Below are 22885 nucleotides of genomic sequence, written 5' to 3' on the forward strand. Positions count from 1 at the left end.
CTACATTGTTTCTTATTGTCAATGAAAGCAATCCTAACCAAAAACGTGCAAGTCCATCTCCCAGCACTTTCCATCGTCCCTAGCCCGTCTGTGGAACTCAGCCTCAAGCCCTTTGGTTCCTACTGAGGGTGTAAATCAAATGGCTCATAAATCTATAGTTTCATTTGTAAAACAGGCTCTGTTATTTTGTTAATTAGCTGAGTATTGTACTTTTTAGCGAACGGGCCTCAAACTGGAGGAAATATTGCATTTGTTAGGGAGTGTTTTCAGCAGTGGATTAATACACATTTGGTGCTCTAGTGAGTATTTCTGGCAGAAAGACGGGTTGAGTCAAAATAAACTACAGTGTGTGTGCTGGTGATAATGAAGGAACCCAGTGCAACAGTTTGGCTCATTAATGTGTTTTTAATAGTTTTTAGACACCAAATAATGATTTCCTATTCATATAGGAATGTTTATCTTTAGGCTCGAGTTGGTCTGTATTTATTGTGATATCAGTCACTTTAACAGTTTCTGAGCCTACAGTACATGTCAGCAGATCCTTCTCCATGACAGCTGCGCTGACTCTGTTGATGACGATTGTGTGATGTGGTTAAAAACTCCAGAAAAAGCTAGTAAGTGGACTTGAGTTAGAAGTGTTTGTCAAAATATTATCCAGGGCAAGAACAAACTTGAACGTTTCACATAAAGCTTGACTAAAGTGGTTCCTTACTGTGGTCCCTAAAAAAAAATCAGATGCAACACAAAACAGGCAAACATTGAACTGAAACTGTTGACTTCAGAGAATAAAAGTCAACACAGTTTCGAGGAGAAGAAATGTGTGGATTCGGGTTGCTATACCAGCATGGGCGAGTGGGTCTTTAACCAACAGTGCATCTATATCCGGTGCCCGTCACAGCACCTGCATTACATTGTTAGTCATCTTCAGTTAGTGAACCCATCAGTGGATCCAACAGCTGCCCCACCCCTAGCCCTCTGTTACCAAGAGAAGGCGACGTCTGAGCATCTCGGCTATTTACTCAATGAGCATAATTACCACTGCCTACTCACACGAGGCCTGCTAACTGATGTGATAAGTACCTTTATACTTTCATCTTCCTTTAGTTCCCTTTTTAATTGCTTGGGTTCTCTTTGAAACCTAGCTGTGCCTTCTAATAAAGAAGAAAGTGGGCCCGGCTGTGAATTACTGATTGTTGTGTTGGAGCTCGAGCTGGTAGTGAAACAGGCCTTGTTTTATTGTTATGTACGTGTACGTGTGTGTGTGTGTGTGTGTGTGTGTGTGTGTGTGTGTGTGTGTGTGTGTGTAGGGGCGGGGGGCAGCGAGGCATGCCTTTTGAACAGCAGGTGGTAATTGAAACAAAACAAGGGCTGATTAGGGAAGCGTCTGGCAACTCATGATCCAAACAGCGAGCCGCCGAGGAGCCCAAACACGAGAGCCCTGGAATAGAGTGGTCATCATCTAATTAACAGAACACATTTTAATTACCGAGTAAACCAAGCAGTGCAGTGTGTCAATTTAACTGATTTGGTAAGTGCCAGTTTACAATATCAGAAACAGACAAATAATTGGAATCTAATTACAAGCAGGTCTATTGCACACCAGCGCCTGCAGCCCATCTTAATAAACAAATTTTTACATCAAACCATGAATAACAAACACTGCAGGACAGCTAATTGCCTCGCTGCAATGTTGGGAGTTTGCCAGCTTCGACTGTTTGACTGAAGCTCTTGTGAGAATGGATGAAGCTGTGCCACACTTTAATTAGAATAAAGTGAACAGCAGCCATCCACATTTGTTTTTGCAAACTAACAGAGCTAAGTAACATGACCGTGAGCTATCTGGTGTCTGGGGGGGGGGGGGGCAGGACAGAGCAACAGCAGAGCGTCTCTTTGGGGTTAAACAGCAACATTTGTGATTGTGGAAGAAAATTAAAGGAGGAGTACAAGGTTCTGGAGGAAGATTGTGGATATTTTGAACTCGGCTCGCATTGCCAAGGCAACCACTCTTGCAGCTGGGCCAGCAGACCAAAAGAGAAATATGGCGAAATCCAGAGTGTCTGCTGCCTGAGGGTTTCAGAGCGATTTTCTATTGCTCTGAAAATACAGGTGGAATATGTTTTTTTTCTTAAGTACCGTAAAAAGTGTGACAATAAGCCTGTCAATATTTTCATTTTGTGAGCACCACAAGTAAAATTCCACTGACTTGAGCCTCGGGGTGGGCGGATCGATACCTAAACTACTGATACCGAAAATGTTTCCTTGCAACTTTTCTCTCAGTGCATGCAGCACTTGCTTCTCTACTGCTGATGTGTGCATGTAACTTGTTAATTCAGAGAATTCAGTGACGTAAAACATTTGCCTATTTTAGTGTTGGCTTATAGGCAGACATCAAATAAAGAAGGGGGGGGAAAGCCACACACTCATAACTCGAAAGCAATCTTTTGTTTCAAGTTCTGCCGATCAACGTTTGGGCGCATTGAATTCAGTCAGTCTTTAGAACTTGAAATAAAAGGCCGTGTGAAACTTATGAGTGTGTAATTCAGAGAATTCCCACAATAAGCATGTTTTTTTTTTGTTTAGTAAGGTAAAAAGAGGTGCTTGTTTGGCAGATCATTGGGTAGAAGAAAATACAGCCTAAAGAATGCAGCTCATAAATCATGACACCTCTCCCCTGAGAGTACATTAGTCGCTTTTCTTGATAAAAAGTATCGGTATTGGTATCGATATTAATGATTCTGGCTGTGGTATTACTTGGTATTGCCAACCCCTACTTGAGGCAAGCATCTCAGAGGTGGATATTACAAAATCTATGCACATCCAACCATGTGCACGGCTAGATGCCAGTAAAGGTGAATGAAATAATATGTTTTATGTGAACCCACCCTCACAGCTATTAGAAAAATTAAAAGCAGACTCAAACACTAGCTTGTTTTATTTACGGGTCCCTTTTTCCCCTGGACTTACATGTGAAAATCTTTCACAAAGGCCAAAATTTGGGTCTTGAAGTTTTTTCCGGTCAGACTGGTGGGTTGTCTATGGTCTGCAAAAGGAAATTCAGATTTATGCGTGGAAGGCCAGAATTGGCTGATCATGTCACTGTGTCAATATATCTACAGAGACCCACTGTTCCCATAATATTTCATCCAACTTTATGGACTATAATAATATCATATGTTAGTGCCTCTCTGTAAGTTACTGTGCGATTAATTTATGTGAATGCTTCTGTTAATGGCGGCTTTTTTTTTTTTTTACACGCAAACACCTTCCATTACCGTGTGTTCCCTCTAACTTAATGTTATCTGATCCAGGTTGTGATCGGCGTCAGGAAAACAACACGGACACACATGAAGCCTGAGCGTCCAATGAAATACTGCCAACAGAAAGATTGCTTGTGATTTTATATCGTTTCCATTAAATCTTGTCTTTCAAAGGCCTTAATTAATAATACGCTTGACATTTATGTTTTCCAGCAATAAGCTAAGCAAGAAACGATTTATGTCACCTAAAGCTTTTTAACAAATCAATGCAACTATTTGTAATTGCTTGTTTCACAAGATTAAAAGTGCTTAGACTTGATCTTTGTCTCCTGTTTAGTGGCCAACATGACCTGTGCTTCTGCCGTAAAAACCCAAGTCCTGGTCATCAGCATTAGCTCCCTTCACCAAATCCATATTGCTATTATTTCTGGAATTTTAATGCTGTTACAATTTATAGCTTATCAAATGCAGTTACCTAAATTGCTGTTAGGAAAAGACAGTTTAACTGTCTCTTTTTAATTACGATATAATTTTTATGTTGAGGCTGAGATGAGAGTCTTGCAGCAGATGACAAACACATTTCTGAGTTAAACTGTTCGGCAGGTGTAAAAAATGAGAACAGCCCTGAAAGGTTCTATCTCCAAACTGAAACATTGAGCCGTAAACATGGTCATATATCCGGTAATATGAGTTTGCATCAGTGAGAAAAATTTGTTCTCTTAACTCTTGATACCTTTACAGTAGATGACAGCTAAACAAAAAGGCTGCGTTTGCTGTTGAGGAGCCTCATGAATGCAAAAAAGACATCTTCCACGCGCAAGTCAAAATAAAAAGCAGTGCAAATGTATTCAGTCTTTCCGTGACTGCTTGATTCTTTATGAACCCGTTCTTCTGTCAAACACTCCAGTTCAATTTCCCGTGATCCAATAAAAACGTGCAGTTCAGTGTTGCCACACTGCCCAAAAAGGGATACAATGAGAGACTTGAGGAAACGATCTGAACAACCAGCATTTTATTGCATGTTTAGAATGCTCACGTCAGTCATCGCCACTGACTACAACAGAGTGGTCTGCCTCAGACAGACAAGGAATGATGAGGAGGTTACAGACTGATGGAAATGATGAGCAATAATATTTCTATATAAAAAACAGGAAAAAAGAAACTACAGAGTACATCGTCAAAGAAAAAAAAAAAAAAAGAAAGAGAAAGAAAGACAAGCTGCTGCAAGATGAGAGCACCGTGACAGCTCTAAGGCTGCCTCCCTCCCCTCCCCCCTCCCCCTCTTCTCTCCCTCCCTCCCCCTCCATGTGGAAAAAAAACAAAAAAAAACAAAGTGTGATGTGAGAGAGGGAGAAAGAGGGGGACGGAATGACAGCGGGCTGGATGCTTGGTGATGGATGAAACAATGGCGTTTTAGCTCGGGTGCCGGTGTGTGTGATGTTGGGGGAATCGGATGCCACACGGCCGCAGTTTTGCAGGACGTTACACTCTTGAGTCTCCACCTTTTTTTCCTGCCTGCTGTGCTTGGTTTGACTCATTCACAATGACCCTTGAGATAAAAATATAAATATCTTGATGCCAAACAAAATGTGTGTTTTTACCTACATGACATGGATGAGAAGGACACATCTTCGATGCATGAGTGAAATGACTTCCTCAAACATAAAAGAAAAAACGAAGACAGCATTTAACAATATTCTTTACATCTTGGCACTGCATATTTTTCTTCTTTTTCCTATTAATTTCATATAAAATATCATTAGATTGATACACCCTTATATTATTACTGACCACTTAAACCATACCCCTCCCCTCCCCTCCCCCCATCTCTGTGACCCTGGGATTATTCATGCAAGATATCTCCATCTTGTAGAGGAAATATACCTGTCTGCCCTTTTCTCAGAGCAGTAATCTTTAACATACAGCCACAGAAGGCAGTGGTTGGACCATCAAAAGGAAGTATCAAAAAACAGCTTAACACAAAGAGGGAAAAAATCTGTACAAAATGCTTAGGTCAATGATAACAGAGAAAAGTCTGTTTTCTATATTACAGTTTAAAATCCAAAATCGGGGATAATCTCCCCCCCAGCCTGCCCCTGCCCAGCTCACCCAGATGTCTGTGAGGATGATGTGATTTTTTTTCCTTTTTTTTTTTAAAAAGCAAGGATTACTAAGTAAAATACATTTGCAGCACAGTTTGCTATTCCAATACATACAGCAGTTTTTCTCATAGCTATTTCATAGTTAATACAAAGCAGTGGCGATAAAGCAAACATCATAACACAAATGTATTTTTTGATCTTAAAAAGAGAGAGAGAGAGAGGGGGGGGGGCAGGAAAAGACAAAGGCTATACTGACATGTATGTACAACCTAATATTGGAACGCCCTTAAAACAACCCATCGGAGAACAGACTTTGACAGGATGAATGGTGCCACACACAGCTGGGTGATATTTCCGTGAACAAAAGGCCTGAGGTTTGGATTGGTTTGGCAAAAAAGGGATGAAACCTTTAAGATAAACAAGCTGTAATTTCATTTTTCTTTTTTTTTTTGTACTTTTCTCTCTACAGTATCAGACTACACATGCAAGACGTACAACTAAGTGCAACTGAGTGAAATGTTTGTTTTTTTTTTTCTCATTTAATTGAATCATTCCCTATAGGTCTGAAATGAGGTATGCGTACTAACGGTTTTCTCATGCTGTTATCTTTAGTAATGTCAAGCTACACATGCTGAGAACGTTCTAATCTACCAGCGCTTTTTCCTCCTTTTTCAATACCAAACAAACCAGCCAGATGACTGGGGGATTGTGGATGAGCTCGGAACTGTTCTCACGATCCTAGCCTGGCTGTAACTGACCCATCCCACAGCTGCCTGGATATTAAATACATCTTCTGGAAACCACAGATTGCCCTTTTCCTTTTTAGTTAATGAGCGGTGAACTTAAAAAATAACAATAACAATAACTGCCATAAAGTACCTTGTACCCAGCTTATTAGTTGACAGGAGTGTTTTTTAATATAAAAAGTAATAAGTTGACAGAAACTAAACACAATCATAAAGTCTCGCCAATCTTAACAAAGACACTAAAACCCCTAGAAAGTGGCATACAATCATTTCAAAGGATACAAATGTTTAAGGAATAAAAGAAGAGAAACATTGAATCATTGTGTGGTCCAGTTGAAGTATAGAATCCATTTCACATTGTTCTCTGCAAAGCTTTTCCCATTTACCAGTAGATTTTTCCTCATCACTTTTATCTACATACCCTTTATGTTGCACACAAATCCATTCCTGACCAAAAAAGCTCCCTTTTCCACTCACTGGCCCAAAGACAAAAAAAAGTTTCCCTAATTTGGTCATCATGTAGTCAGACTGTCAACGCCTCCCATTCAGGTTTTGGTCACTGCAAAACATTACTGCAGCCGTCCTGTTCGAGACACCCCCTTTGGTTTTTTTTGTTTTTTTGTTTGTATAAAAATGAATGAAAACACCAGTTTGAGGAGCGTTTCCCTCGATTCATTCTGCCACCGGCTCGATCGGAGCTGCTGAGATCGTCCCATGGGAGAGAATGGAGGAGAGATATTTGGCCTTATCTGCTATTGCATGGAACACACAACATTGACTTTGTAGTTTATCTTTGGTAGTCACAGAACAAGATATTAAAACACATTGACAACTAAAAAAAGCCAAATAAAACATAAAATAATAATAATACTAATAATAAATAAAAAATTAAAAGTGGTTGATTGCAGCCTTGAAATTCATGGTCTCTTTAAAATTTATCTCTCTGCCAAGGCTGGAATTTTTGTTGCTGCATTACAAAACCACATGTGGATTTCACTCAGTTCAATGTTGTGGACTACAACTATTGGCTTTTTTGGGTGACACTGAACATCGAGGTATCCACGTTCCCTAAATGGCATATACTGTATTTCTGGGCCCTTTACGATGGCTGTCAAATGCTGGAATGTGCAACGTTTAGGTCTTATTGCAAGTCTTGGGATTTTGTTCCCTTGAAGAAAGAAAATGAGCATTTCATCAGGTGTGCAATTATTAATACTCACCAAAACTTAAAACTAGTCATGCGTGTGATACAAATAAAACTACGGGGAATGCACGTTTATCTTCAAGCTCGGAATGAAATTACAGCGTGCAAAAGCAGACACGTTTGATTAACAATGACAGTTGTGTTCAGGAATCACAATTAGTTGGTCTAAATCATTATCTCGCCGGTGCACACCTGACATTTTCATTTTGCTTGAAAAAACCCGGAGCTTGTAAGTGATCAGAAATTCTGTTGCAGCTAAGCATGCTCTGCCGCGAGGGGCTGTTTTAAAGTATAATTTCATAAGGATAAACCATAACCTGCATGATTTCTCTGTCATTCATTCGCATCTTAAATTAAGCTTCATTGATGCGTGGAGAGAGCCTTCATTATGAGTAGTGCATTGCCAATGGACTTCATGAGAAGGATGAGGAGGAGGGGGAGGAATAGGAGGGAAAGGGTGACGGGTGGGCTACATGTCAGAGTGGCGACTTTTTTTTTCTTTTTTCTTTTTTAAAGATTGTGGAATAAATGACAGAAAAATACTGCTCGGTATCTGACATTCTGCTTCATGTGTGTGTGGTTAAAAGAACAACATGAAAGGAAATCATAAACATTCATCATCAAGTGCTGACCACACAGAATCTCCACAGCATGGGCATGAGGTCTGATCAGTTCAAAGAAGTAAAAAAAAAAAGAAAAAAAAAGAAAAAAAGGTGCAACATCAATAACAGCACTGAATGATGGAAAAGACACATGATGTTGATATTTTATAACTTCGCAACCCCCCCAACAAAAAAAAAATACACCCAAATAAAAACAACATCCCTCCAACCCTAGATGGAATCAAACCAATCAGAAGTGTTGAAAGGCAGTGACAATGAACAGAAGTCCGCACTCGCTCTCCCTCTCACACACACACACAGACACACGCGGGCGTGCGCGTGTAAATTAAACGTCAGTCATTCTCTCTCTCTCTCTCTTCAGTTTGTGGTTATATGTGTGTCTGAGAGAGGGAGGGGGAGAGAGAGAGAGAGAGAGAGAGAGAGAGAGAGAGAGAGAGAGAGAGAGAGAGTGGGGGGTGTGTGTGTTGAGAGATACAACCCCTCTTGCAGTCCGCAGCGTGCAGTACGTCCTGGCTGCACGGTGAGGGTCTCTCAGAGTCCGACCGCGAATCCCCCCCCCCCCCGTACCAAACAAGTCCTTCCGACACATAAGTAGAAATTAAGTTTTCACTTTTTAAGCTTTACTTAAATCGAAAGTAGAAAGTAATCAGAAAAAAAGAACCCTCACGTGGGGCGTATTCTGTGTTTTTTGTGTGTGTTTTTGCTATGTATTGTAATGGCACTAAAAAGTTAACTTGGAGACATTTGAGAGCTGTCATCAGTGGCTGAGACTGCAGTTCAGTGTTTGTTATCTGCGGAGCGTTTCTGTCTCCCAGATGACCCAGACTGCCTTGGCCTCTGAGGCTGGGGAGGGGTGGCGCTAGCCTTACAGCATGTCGTCGTGGCCCTGGTCGTCGTCATAATCTCTGTGGTGATCGAAATCCGGACTGTGATTTGCAGTCGTTACCAGGGAGAGGGGCCCTTCGTGGTCTTCGGGGTCCAGTGGTTCCTCCTTAACGCTGATGTGATGCCTGGAGGAAGAGACGAGAGTAAAAACGGAGCTCCAGTTTTGCTATCCTCAACTTTCTTACAACCCTTTTTTTTTTTTTAATAACCTTTCACACACGCAGAAATGAAACAGACCTGTGCTGATTCTGTTTATAAAGAAGGAAACGGGAAGAAAAACAAATGTCTGGCTACAGTGAGACTGCGAGTGGGGGACTCAGTGGTGCTGGTGATAATTTCAGCTTTCGTTTGAGGTATTCCAATCCCGGCAAAGCTGCGGGCTTTTTATTTTCATGGCAACCGACAACAGGGTATTCACTTAGAATTGATAAATGAGGAAGATTAATAATGTGAGACGAGAAGAGGAGAGAATGGACTCTGCGGAGCGAGTGGGCTGCCGTTGTCAGCCTCCTGGTGGCGGAGGATCAGTGGCGCGCTGTGTGTTCCCCTTCCTGCTCGTTAACATGCACAACCTGCGAGGCGGGTCTCCGGAGGACGACCCCGAGCTGGCTTCTATCATTAATCAACTTCAAGCAAACACAGCGACCAGACACCGCCATACATGCTTTAAACTCCAGAATTAATGCATATTTTCAACCAAGTGTCAATAAGGGAAGAAAAGCGCTGGCAGGAAAGGCGCGCGAGGAGCACAGCAGCGGCGCACTCGGCGTAACACTGTGATAAGAAACAGAGCCCTTATGAGAATAATAACACTGTCACTTGTAAACAAGGCAAAAACATGAGCCCCCCCCCCAACTTACAGCCTAGACAAAAGAGCCACTAAAGAGATGAGATCTGCCAAATTTCTTATTACTGAAACAGAGCAGGAATAAAGAGCAGGGGGAGAGGAGACGTGGCTGTGGCACAGAGGAGGAAAAAAAAAAAACATTATGAGCAGCTGCAGGGGACTTGCCGCTCTAACCTGTGGTGCCAGGCTGCTGTAGTGAAGTTAGAGCGGTGTCAGGATGAGGCACTGGGCTCATTTACTACAACAACAAGGGACTACTGGCATATTCTTCATCACCAAAGCCCACATTTGATTTATTCACACCGGGATGTCTTGTGTAATTTGCAACTATTGTGATGGAGACACTCATATGCTAATGAGCTGACATATTTGGGTGTAAATTATAAAAAGGGGAAAAAGTAAAGTCAGCTTTTCCATCATTTTCACATCAAAGTAACTCCACAAGTGCCGTTGCCTCAGGTCTGACTCTGTGGCTGCAGGGCAGACATGAAATTGTTATTATTATGCTATTGAACTGCATGCTGATTCTACACTTTGCTTATAATTAGCCTTCTCTGGATACCTGATTCTCGTCTGGCTGTTTAAGAGAAGTGCTCTGGTTTCTTCACAGTGCTAAAAAGCTGAGTCCTGTCAACCAGCAGCACACAGGCACATGTTGGAAAACACATGTTGTTACACAGTGAACAGTGGTGATCAACTTGTATTAGCACCACTGTGAGCCAAAGCATCATAGAAGAAGAGGGACGTTTTGCACATGCTAGTTTATGGCTAATCCCCTGAGTGTAAGGAGACATCAGTTGATGGCGCTACCGTATATAACATTTAATGCTCAATCCAAAGGCGTGAAACAGTGGGTAGGTTTTGTTAAGAAGAGAATAAACTTCTTTAAAAGCAAAAGAAAACAGTTTTAACTCATTTTGTACTTGCATAAAGCTTATAGACATAATTATGAAGAAAGAGTTAGTGAGCTCTATCAGCCTAAAGATAGAAGCAGAGGGGCAGAGGGAGAAGCAGGCTGCCTTTAGGCCAGCACACCCATCCTGTCTCTGCCTTTCCTGTTCCGCAGCCACGCTCAGAGCTATGTTCACAGTGATTAGGGATGGCACTTTCCTCCATTTGGCCAGGAGCTCATTACTGCACCTTTTTTGTTTTCAGGCAGAATTTCCCCCAAGCTCAGACATTTCAGGAGGCCATCCCTGAGTCTACCCGTGCTGTGCATCGGTGGTCTGCCCCCACATCTGGAAACGATGCAGCGTGTGCTGTATTATTTTAGGCTTCAAACAACTTAGCAGACACTCCTATACAACAAGTGAACGGGGAGCTGCGGTTTCCAGGCCGACCGCAACTTTCCTACATGAGAATTTTGGATGATGTCCTCCAGACTAATTATGCTTTTGTGTTGTTTTTCTTCCAGCGGCTCAGAGGCGTTTCTGAATGTGTTGCAGCTCGTGTTGCACCGTGTCGGAGCCAGCAGCTCTGTCACTCTGCGTTCTGGCATTTTATAAATATTTTAACAAATTGGAATGCTGATTATGGCGAGACCGAGACAGACAGCGGGACACATAAAGGAGAGTTCATAAACTTGCTGTTAAAACAACAGAGGGGCTCCGGTCTTTTCTTCCCGAACAGTCTGGTGATGGAAGCTTCGACGAAGGTGGAGTTTCCTTTCCTGCAGGGAGGCCAGCCACAGCTCTGGCCATGACCCCACGCACCACTCCAATATCATCCCTCTTCATTTTATATATTGTCCTCTCTGGCATTGTTTCTGTTTCATCTGATGCCATGGATTTGGTGATTTTAGTGCATGTTGGGTGGGCACTGAAATCATTTTCTGTCTACATCTATTTAGAGTGTTACTGTCTCAGTGGAGCTGAAACTCTTTCCCTTTATTCTCTTTTCTTACACAGACTGTGTTGGAGATAGAAAGCATGTGTGCCACTCACATAGCTGGCAGGGGCGAGCGTCCTGGGCTGCTGTCACTGCCGTTGCTGTTTCCATGGTCCATCGCTCCATTCATCTCCTCACGGATGGCGTTGGCCAGGGAGTTGAGCGTGGGACTTCCAATGGAAGCAGTAGTGTATAGAGGTATGTTGTTTTCTGCCATTGAAGCCTGAAAAGCAGAGCCCGAGGCATTAAATGTGAAAAGGAAGAGGGTTGTCAGCACTTTCTCAGTTGCCCATCAATTTTTTCATACCAGTGCATCCCCCAAAAACAAAGACTGGATGAGGGGGCATACCTGGAAGGCAGCAGAGAGGGTCGGACCATAGCCTAAGCTGGTCTGAATGTTCTTCACTAAGGCTGGACTTCTGCAAACAGAAAAATTAAATTACAACCACAGACTCATGTCTCACCTAGCATGCATTCCTCAGCTACAGTATCTTATTTCATAAAAAGAAATCAATGCACTTTGTCTAAGAACTAAATACATTTACTGGTGTAGTCATGTAGATATTAAGGCTATAGATCTGAGATGTTCAATCACTTGACAATACCACACAACTATCATCACTTAGCATTCCATGGGAAGAAGGACTAAGTTGATGGGGGTAGATCTTGTGAAAGCATGATGGATGGCGAGCACAAAAAGCATGATGGCAACACTGGGGGGGGGGCATGCAGGTGGGGCTGAGGGCCTCTGGAGTTTGCAGGGCAGGCGGAAGTGCTTACTGTACGAGCAGCTCGTCAAAGTTCTCATCAATGGCGTATTTCCGAGGGCGGCCTCGCTGTATGTGGCGGCCGCGCTTAAACTCCTCATCATCAACAGTCCAAAAGGACCCAAACTCATCCTCTACTCTCACAAAGCACTTATGCAGGGAAAGGTTGGTGCGAATGGCACCCTGGGAAAGCAAACCAGCCAAGGGGGGGGGCAGATGCAGATGCAGTGATCGACAGGACAGACACAGGACGGACAAACAGACAGACAGACGACACACCGAGGAGGGGAGAGCGTGAGGATCAAAATGAAAATAAGCCATTGTGGGTTACGAGGCATCACCAAAAGGCGCCTAAAAGCATGAGGAGGAGGCACGCCAAAGCAAGCAGGGACTTCGGACATTATGGCACACAGACAATGAGATGATGGAGCAGCAGCAGCAGCAGCAGCAGCAGCAGCAGCAGCCTCTTCCCAGAAGCCAACGGTGAGACGGATGCTAGTCAGGGCTCAAAAGGCTGAACCTACCCACTGATCTTTTGAGGCCGTCTCTTTTGGAACTCTATTTCGTCGACTGTCCACACAGCCCCTTTTACGTTTTCTACTCGCACAAAACACTTGTGAAGACTAAGATTATGCCGGACTGCATTCTGCAGTTGGTGTAAAGACAAAGAGAGAAAAAGGGTTGCTATCAGTACAGTAAACATGTTTGCATGGGAAAAATTTCATTTCAAAGGAGAAATATTTTGACAGGCACTGGATAAAACCTTAATGAAAACAATAAATAAACCAGACTATTGTTGGCAGTAAATGGTCCTTGAGTTTCAAATGACTTAAACAACACATAAATATTTCTTGGTCTCCATGGCATTAGAGTTTGTGACATCCTTTTTTCTTATCATTAACAAAGCAGCCTTTTCTGATCAGTCAGTGCTGATGTACTACTAGTATTCCTAAGATTTAACCGACTCGAGAAGGTTCTTGTCATTTTGAGTTGCCACTTCCCTTCACTATGTGAGAAAAAAGGAATATTAAAACTTAAAGTCCACTCCAAATCATTTGGCCATGAAAGCAGACCTGCATATTTCATCCCCTTCTTATTCCAGGAGCTATACCGAGCGCACGTGTGTATATGTGTGTGTGTAGAAACAAAGTTGTGGAATCAAGTGTTTATGACACCAATGTGACCTTATGGAAGTAAGTGTGGGTGGTGATGCAGAATGGGGGTGGCACAGGGTGGTGGTAGGGTATGTGTGTGTGTGTGTGTGTGTGTGTGTGTGTGTGTTGGGTCTCATCTCACAGATAAGCTAAGGCTTAGAAGGGGCTCTGAGTGCTTCATCACTCTCTTTCCCGTTCAAATCTCACTTTCTCTGTCATTTCTGTTTTTTAGGCTGATGTTTGTTTGTTTTGTTTTCGTATTGTGTGTGTGTCTGTGCTTTCTTGTGGCGTGACAGAAAACAGAGTGTTCCCTTCAGAAGTGAGTGTGCGGGACTCAGCCAGGAGTCACTGGCAGAGCACTGCTATGTTAAACTAATGCCACCCACCACCAGAACATCCCCACATATAACAGGGAGATTGTTTTTTTTTCTTCATTTTTTCCCTCTCCTTTCTCTCCTTCTTCTTTTTTACAAGAATGCACATATTCCTCTCCTTGGTTTTTCTATGTGGTTCATATGTTTGTTTTAAGGGTGGTTCATTTGGACAGAATAAATGAGGGATTGTTATGTATTTGTGTAAAGGTTCATTTCTAAAGGTATTATGCCTGGCTATCATTTAATTCTCCCTAACATCAACACAATGTCTCCTTCTTCTCTGGTAGTGGCTTGAAAAAAGTCAGGAGGAACAGCAAAATTACCTTCCACGTCGCTGCGTTGCGCCTAAAATATGCAAACATTCGTGTGAACCAGTTGTAGATTTCATTTAGTGTTAGCTGCTTTTCTGGAGATTCGAGGATTGCCTGGATGAGGAACAGTGACAGAAACAAACATTTATAATTTTGCTCCCTTCACAAAATGATCAATAATTCACAAGAGGCATGTGGGTTTGTATGCTCTCCTGAGGAAAACACAGACAACAGCAAAAGTCTATGTAAAGTGTACTCCGTTCATAGAAGTCTTCTGCACTTTTTATTCAAAACGGCAGATTTGAATATATTTTCTTGGTGTAAATGAAGGGCAAGCGAAAACATTTCTCAGGCAGATTACAGGGCAGCAATTATGGCCGGCTCAGATTAATTCCTGAGATCCCAGATTACTGCGGCCGAGCGATAATTGACTCGCCATCTTAAAACAGGTTCATCCCTACTGTTGTGTGAAATGAATTTGGTAATAATCACAGCCACTGAAATGCTTAATCAAATGCAATTGTCATATGTGGCTGTTTTTTGAATCCCGTACGCATTCTCGCACTCATTTGAAGATGGTTAATCTGCTCCTCTGTTTAAATTGTATTCAGAATTTAACAAGAAATGAACAGAGAAATAAGTTCAACAAAAGTAGTTTGTGACCTTCTAAAAACACTGAATGTACAGCTGCTGTATCTCTACAGGCCGGAGGACGTTAAAGCTCCTACTTTCTAAATCAAATGGAATAAAAGCTCAAGCAGAGTCCTTACCTGTCTTATTAGTGAGGCGTAGGTGAACGGCGGTCTAACATCTGCATTCATGTAAAACTCTTTGTTCTGACTGATATCTGTAAACAGGGAACAAACACAAACCGTGTCAACAGGGAATAAAATGTTCAGGTGTCAAGAGTAATGCCCAGTAAGAAACTGACAACACAAATTACAGCATGATTACATGGTTGTGTGTGTACATACGAATGCAGTACATATGGTTATGTGGTTATTAAGCAGGACAAATGAACGTGCCGTTCCATGCATTTAATTGTACACGTGACTGTGTGTGGACATCCCGCAGTACCTGGAGAGATGGGCATGTTGTACTTTTCTGAGTAGCGCCGTCGCATGGGGCCCACGCTGTGGAGGCTGTTGGCTGTGATGACGGAGTGGGTCTGGGATAGGGGTGTGAGCGGTGCTGTGGGTGTGGTGGGGGTCTGGGGCAGGCTCAGAGGAGGAGAGGCCTCAGGGGCCGACTTAGACAATGTAACGCTGGACACCAGGTTGAGCTGAGGAAAGGAAGTCAGACCAAGACCAAACAAACAGACAAACACAGACCGACAGGGGCTCAGTTAGTCCTCTAATTACCCCTGTGTCTCAGACACCTCATTGATTATGCATATCTTCTCTCTAATTGCAGACGGGACCTGAGATGATCCATGAACGTTTGCTAAATGTCTGGAAAACAACCCTGGAGCCCCGCTCTTTCACTCACCACCCTGCTCCATTCTTCACACTCCGCTCTCTCTTTCTGCGGTGTCAGGCCCATTCCCAGCTTTCTGTTTCACCGCCTTTGTTTAATCTTTTGTCCTGTTTGGACAACACACCCCCACCTCATCCTCCCACTGTGGGTCTGCAGCATGGAAACCAGTGAGTAGTGAGGGGAAGATGGGCGGCCCAAACAGCTCTGAAAAATGACAGTGTGATTCTCACCTACCGCTGAGCAGCCCTGCTAATAAGGCAGCCAGAGGAAGAAGCCAATCTGGGCTAATTACAAGTTGAAATTTTATAATGAGGACTCTAATTAGAAGCTGTGTACAGAGGTGATCTGATGATTAACTACTGTATCTGACTGACCTCCATCATCAGGGCAACGACGGCCACGGCAAAGATAGTCTTTTCATGGATGGCCATATGTAGAGAACATTTGGTTTTACCACTGAGGCCTGCGTGTGCGGAAGGGTTGGGTGGGCTAAGGAGAAGGAGGCATTTAAGTAATAATGGCTACAAGGTAAACTAATTATGGCAAGTGCTCCAAAGGTATAGCATGGCTTCCAGCAGCTGTGGCGGCTCCGAGCCAAGTGCCAAGCCTCCGCACTGAAGCAGCAGTCAAGTGGAAAATTCTAGCCTGACCCGCTGCTCCAGCTATTAATTGGCAGGAAAACTAATGACACATATACATATTCCCACAAAATTGTTCTAATTGCTAATTTGCCGAAGGAGGCCAGTTTCCAAATTAAACATGACTTCAGACTGTGAGAAAAAGGAAAAGGAAAAAATACAGAAAGAGAAATCAAGAGCTAGAGAAAGGAAGGACAGTGTGGATAGGACACATCCCTTCTTTGACATCAAATGTTGATTACGAGGGATCAGATGTCTAATTTCTGCTGGAGCTGATGGTGGTTTTTGACATCTGACGCTACACAAAAATGCTGATCCTGTTCAGCCACCAAATTACTGATCACATTATTAACACTGATCACCAACAGGTTTGATATAGTTCTCAGAAATCTAAGATTGACATCCCCAGAACTGAGTGCTGACATGGCACTGTCATAACAATATTTTTTGTTTTGCTTCATTTTATGTTATTTCATTTCACACATATTTTTATTTTGTGAAAAAATAGACATTTCCTAATTATTAAGTTGTGTTTTCTGACTCTCCCATTTTAACAGACATGTGTGCAAGTCCTCACAATGTGTATTTATGTTTTGGACGCTGAACTCTGCCTTTTTGGCAGAGTCTGCCCAAATAATTTGGATTATTGCTGGGATGCACAAATGCAGACTACATCCCCACCAACAGTAGCAGGAGACGTGTTATTCTAAATCAAGAACAAAATAAATCACACTTGGGTTTGCATGTTTCTGACACAATACTATCAATAGAATGGGGCTGCGGTGTTGACTTCTCTTCCTGTGGATTAGCAGGCTTTGTTTCATGTTTCATCCATATTCCCTGGCCATAAACACAGAGAGGCTTCAACAATAGGCCAGACAGGCTGGTAATAGCCTTGCCTTTGTTTGCCTCACCATTTGGGCTCACTCCAGTGCCTAGACAAAATGAGACTTCAGACTGAAATTAATTAAATGGTAATTGGTGATCTAATTATACTGGCTTTGACTCGGCAAGCTGCTAAAGAAAATAAACAAAAAGTCCCTCCTTAATTATGTATGGCGTAAAAGGTCAGATTTCTGACAAGAATGCTTAGTGACACCGGGTGCAGACACCCACCCACCCACACAGAGGAAAATACAAACACACATACACAGGCATACACACACAGACACACGCACTGCTAATGTGGCAAATTTTGTTTTCATCTTCCCCCTGCCCCCATCCACCTCAGAAGAATAAAATGAATCCTATTCATTTGATGATGTGCATGCACAGTATCAGTTTGTTTGTCTTTAATTATAACTCAATGTAAACCAGCAAGCTCATCTAAGCTACTTTGCTATGACAGTTGGCTACTTATACATGCCTTTATTATATGCAACAGCACAGAACAGCAGAAAAGCAGAACTAGCAATTACTGCGAGAACACAGTTGCTTCATCAGAGCGGCTCTGCATCGAGGCAGCTCTGAAAATACTTTCCTTCTGCGTCCACTTAGAGGAGGGTTTTTTGGTGGCCATGTCTAATGCTGCAATCTCACTAAAGCCTCAGCGGGGCCATTGGCCCTGACCTTTGTAAGTCCACCACTCACCCAGCTGAAGCCAGACATATTTATCATAGCATTTCATAGCAGCTCCCAGCAGGCAAAACGGCGCTGGAGAATGGGAGTCTATTTATTTGAATAAAAAATCCCAGCTCGCCCCATTGAGAGTGTTAACGCTGGGCTTTGACACAGCCGTTCTCACAGGCCCCGGGGAGAGAGGAGAGGTAGCGAACTCAAGATGCTATCTGCCGCCCCTTCCACTTTTCATATACAAATGTCCCTGTGTCAAAGCCCTCGTTTTGCACTCTTATCTACACTATCAGTGTGTGTGACACAGACGCAGCTTTAACAGGCAGTCTATTGTCGTTCAACATCTCCAGGCGCTTTATGTTGACTGGCTGCACTGTGTGGAGCGCACATGCAGCCTCTGCACATCAACAGCCACCTCTCTTGACTGTAAATAAATGATCCAAGCTGCACAGAGCGTGCAGAGACAGGACTCCTGCGTGTATATGGTGCATCTGTGTGCGTGATTTCAGATTCACACTCTGCAGTAGAATGGTCTTTACACATTTTGCTCTCTGAATGAGGTGTCATACTGACTGAAATATGGTGGTGAGGCCCCTTCTTAAAGATGACAAAATAGCGCAGACACATAAATGCCAAATGTTAAGCCCTTGCCCCTATAGGATAGGGATTAAGCAGTGGGCTTTACAGCACGGTATATATTAAGAGTGATAAGCATGACGTTTGGAATGTGTCATGAAGATAATAAGTTGATTTGCTGTTACATTTATTAAAGATTTTCTGTTGTTCACCTCCAGCAAATTTCTTTGAATCACCGGTATAACACATATACTCCAGGGATTTTTGTTTCTTTTCATCTCCTGCAAGATTTTAATTCACACAAAATTATCTTTGTTCACTGTCCAGTGCAATCGGCAATTCTGGTACTGACTTTCATTCAATTTAAATAACATTTAATTTAAAAGTGAAAAACCTAAACTCACTAAAGTGAAAAATGCTGTTGAGATTTTTCTTTTTACATTGACCCCGTGATTAGCGTCTGTTCATATCTGATTTTACCAATTACTTTTAAAGGATAGCTGAGGGTAATTCCTGACAACTTTTTCAAGTGTGGATTTAAACGTCCCCAGGGAAGCATTTGTTATCATACAAAATCAATATCAAAATGAAAATCAGCAGGTGCTACAGCCAGCTATATTTTGGAATGGCACTCCATGACATCAGCTAGCAACATTAGTATTTTTCTTTCAACATCAGTGAGCAATATCTTATACGTATCATCTTATCAAACAATCAATAATATCTTATTCAGCACCTATTTGAAATATTACAATTTCAATGTATATATTCAGTTGTTTCATTTGTAGTGTTGTTTCATTTTAGCATTTTTTTTTCTTCATTTTTGATTATTCACCATGCATACGCATTGTTTGGCATTTAATAAATGTTTCTTACAATATTTTATATTTACCAATTTATTAAATATAATTTTTGTTATTTATTATTATTATTATTTCTGTTTTCTAGAGCTTTCTCATCTTTTCTCTCTGCCCAAACAAGCAATGGTTCTCTGAAGCTGATACGGGGGCTGTTACTGAGTGTAAATCCAGTTCATCACAGATACCAAATTGAATCTCAGATGTCAGCAGATGTGGTCCAAACAATATTTACTGCCTCCCTCAAGAGAACAGCTGTTTTTATTTAGCAGCTAAATAAGAAGATGGAGGAAGGGATTAATGAATACACGTGTGCCAATTAAGACAAACAAAAGGATGGGGGAGGGACAAGAGAGAGACATATGACAGGGTTGCTGCTCACCGGCTGTGGGGTGGCTTTGGGCTCCGTGGACTTGACATGAAGGTGCGTCATCATAGCTTGCAGACGCTCTTTGTCTTTTGCTAGCTGTAATGAGGAAAGAGAACATGTTAAATTTTTAATGAACAAAAAGAAAAAAATCTCTTTCTGTACTTATATTAATTCCATACATCCCTTTGCAGTGAGGGCATCTTTCAAAATGAGTGTGTTTGACCAAATCGATCTTTTTGCTCTTGGGACCGTCTAATTATTTGTCTTTAAAATGCTTTTGGAAGCTGTCAACGACTCTTCAGACAATCTAACTACTGTCTCCAATTCAAGGTTAAAGTATACTGCCTCTCATTGCCAATAACAAGCCGAGGTCCTTTCTACCTGTCTAAAACTCAGCGCTGTGTTAGCTGCCACTTTAAATTATGGTGATAGGCTGCATGCAGAGGAAGTCTGTCGCTGATAAACCTTCGCTCCATCCCTCTGGATAATACACCACCAGAGCGGAAATAACAGGACGTTGGTATGGTGTAATGTTTGAGAAACTGAATTCTCATTGTTAAAGGTTAACATGCTGTAAACCACAACTGTTTTATAGTCATTATCAGTCATTTTTGGGGTATTATGTGGCTAATATATAAACCACGAGTGAATATTGCATGAAATCTGGAATACATTAAATTTGATCTTTGCTGTATTTGCTTTGCAACTGTAGCAGCCACTAATTAATAAAAATACACTTTAATGGTTGGTTTTATTTTGCCCTGTAATACTAACAAATATATGAAGTCTTACATTAGCATAGGTCATGTTCATCATTTAACCCACCATTGTCACACACAGACACACATACGACTCAGTGGCCATTACCAAGTCTCACTAATGGAATGACAGTGAACCTTTTTCTGTAAGTGCATTCTTAATGTACACATGCATATTTTTAATGTACACATGCAGAAAAATAGCATTCAAGACCAGTCGTGAAGGACAAAGTAATAAAACCACTGATTACTGCATCAACAGTTTTGTGTTGTGGGCTACAATAACCTTTCTTTTCCTTTAACTCACTCAGCATTGAGCATCTTTTCACACTATGCTAGGGAGTCATTTCACCGAGTGTTTTATTGTTGGTGCCAAACAGTTAAAAGTCATAAATAACTTTAAAACCCAGTAAAATTCAAAATGTAATTATCTTCTCTGCTTAGCCCCGGGTCCTTCATATATCTTTTCCTGGCTGCATACATAACATGTTTTTAATGACTGGTTACTTGCAAATGTACAAAATGATTTCATTCTGGCCCCCCCCCCCTCGGTCCATGGGTGACCCCATGGCTGATATCAGACGGACAGGGAGACGGCACATAAATATTTGGGCCAAAACAAACGCCGAGACAATACCTGCAGCTCCAGCTGTTGTACGACCTGCATTTGCACCCGACACTGGGCTGTGCTCCTGTCATCCAGGGCGTGCTCATTGTTAAGATGCCTGGAAAACAAAAAACAGAGAACACACGGAAACTGATGTCAATTTAACTTTCACCTTCTGTAGCCTTTTAGATGTAAGAAATGCAAGTCCTGTGATGTCGTTTTTAATGACGCAACCTGGAAATTTGTTAAAAAACAATGCACAGAGAATATGTGGTATCATTTAGGTAAATATCATGCAGAGCTTCAAAATAAAATGAAACAGTATATTGCAAAGATTACTCATACAATGTCTGCAGAACCAGAAGAAATTCTTCTTTTAACATACAAGAATGACACTCAATATTTCATGACAGTCCTGTCTGCTTCAACTACAGCTCACATTTAAGAAGTAGGATTGAAGAATTTCAGGCTGGACTTTCCTAAATTATGCTCCAGTTCCCTGATATAATTTCTTCTCGTTGCAGGTTCCATCTGCCTTATTGAACTTGTCCCTTTTGGTTGTTTTTTTCTGTTAATTCTGTCATTAAAATAAAGCAATAAATCTGGACCGAATGCAGCGGACAACAGGACAAGGAGATGTCACAAACTTGAATTATGGATATAATTAAGCGCAATTATTTTATACAGGGGAGATGTTCTCTTTTCCTGTACATTTATAACTAATCTAAATAAGTAGCTTGCCGGGCAGCAGACAGGTTTTTTTTTTCTTTTTTTTTTTTCCCTGTGATTTATATAAAATGGTGGAGATAAGGTTCACGAGTGAAGGAAATATGATTGGAGGAATTTTATCAGCCGCCGCATGAATTACTGTTTGAAAATGCTTATGCAGGGGCATTTCATTAATCATTTAATCATAATCCGAGCAGGATGTTTGAACTGATTTCACAAATACCCTTTCATTTCACTACTTCATTATGCTCGCTAATGGATCCAATATATTATATATATCATAAATTATATCACATCTTCGGTGACCATGTAGGTCACTGTCACCAGGCTGGCGCCGGCAGATGGGAGAGGGGTGTGTAACGTGTCTGCCTTTTCAAATGCACTTTTTCTGTCATTTACTGCAAATCAAAAATAGCCAGAGTCAACCTGTGAAGGCACAGTGGCAGCGCTGGCGTTATGATAGCCCAATAAATTTGATGCCATTGCTTTATGTACAGACAACACATTTGTGCATTAAACACCGCACGTACACTCAGAAAACAGACGTGTGAAGGGATGGAAAATTGATAGTGCTCTGCACGAGACGTGAAAGTTTCTCTTCAGCCGCGATATTTTCAACCTTGAGGTGAACGATTTAAATCTTTATGGGAAACGTGGTCTCTTCCCCCCTCAAGGTTTTCCTTTTGTGTTTTGATAATACATTTTTCAAAATGACTGTGATATACACTCAGCCCTTTGATGTTAATTATTGTGGCGAAAAAGAAATTAAAAAGGCATATTTAAAGAAAGCGTGGGCAATAACCCCCTTCGCTGAAATCAATTCAGCCTTCTCTGGGCTTTCCATTTGCTTGAATCAAATAAATGCCCATTTAATTAAGTAGCTCGGAAAATAAAACTGGTAAACATTTCAGGACATCTTACTAAATTTCAAAGAAGAAAATAATAGGTAAAGACGTTTCAGCTTCAATTTAACTGGCACAGACTGAATTTTCAATGAAGGGTGGCCTACGTGAGCAGCTTTGGAATTTCTCTGTTCATAGGAGACATGTGCCCTGCTTCTTTTCATCCTTTGTTACATTCCACTTTATTTCTTTTAATGACATGGAGAGTCACAGTGCATAATTAATAGGAAATGAAATATTCAA

General features: G+C 41.7%; 1 protein-coding gene across 8 annotated transcripts in view; it reads right to left on the reverse strand.

Moving 5' to 3' along the window:
- Positions 1-5799: 5799 nt before the first annotated feature.
- Positions 5800-22885, reverse strand: part of foxp1b (forkhead box P1b) — a 150061-nt gene continuing 132975 nt past the window's right edge. For 7 of the 8 annotated variants that reach the window (XM_040159141.1, XM_040159144.1, XM_040159140.1 and 4 more), the window contains 9 exons: positions 21042-21129; positions 19659-19742; positions 15235-15439; positions 14928-15004; positions 14170-14271; positions 12843-12964; positions 11901-11970; positions 11608-11774; positions 5800-8942 (listed from right to left, as the gene is read on the reverse strand). In XM_040159141.1, coding sequence (XP_040015075.1) covers positions 8798-8942; positions 11608-11774; positions 11901-11970; positions 12843-12964; positions 14170-14271; positions 14928-15004; positions 15235-15439; positions 19659-19742; positions 21042-21129 — 1060 coding nt within the window. In that variant the 3' untranslated portion in view covers positions 5800-8797. The remainder of the gene's footprint in view (positions 8943-11607; positions 11775-11900; positions 11971-12842; positions 12965-14169; positions 14272-14927; positions 15005-15234; positions 15440-19658; positions 19743-21041; positions 21130-22885) is intronic. The other variant, XR_005709800.1, reaches the window with a different exon arrangement.

The sequence above is a fragment of the Xiphias gladius genome, chromosome 21 (assembly GCF_016859285.1).
Source record: "Xiphias gladius isolate SHS-SW01 ecotype Sanya breed wild chromosome 21, ASM1685928v1, whole genome shotgun sequence".
Lineage (NCBI taxonomy): Eukaryota > Metazoa > Chordata > Actinopteri > Istiophoriformes > Xiphiidae > Xiphias > Xiphias gladius.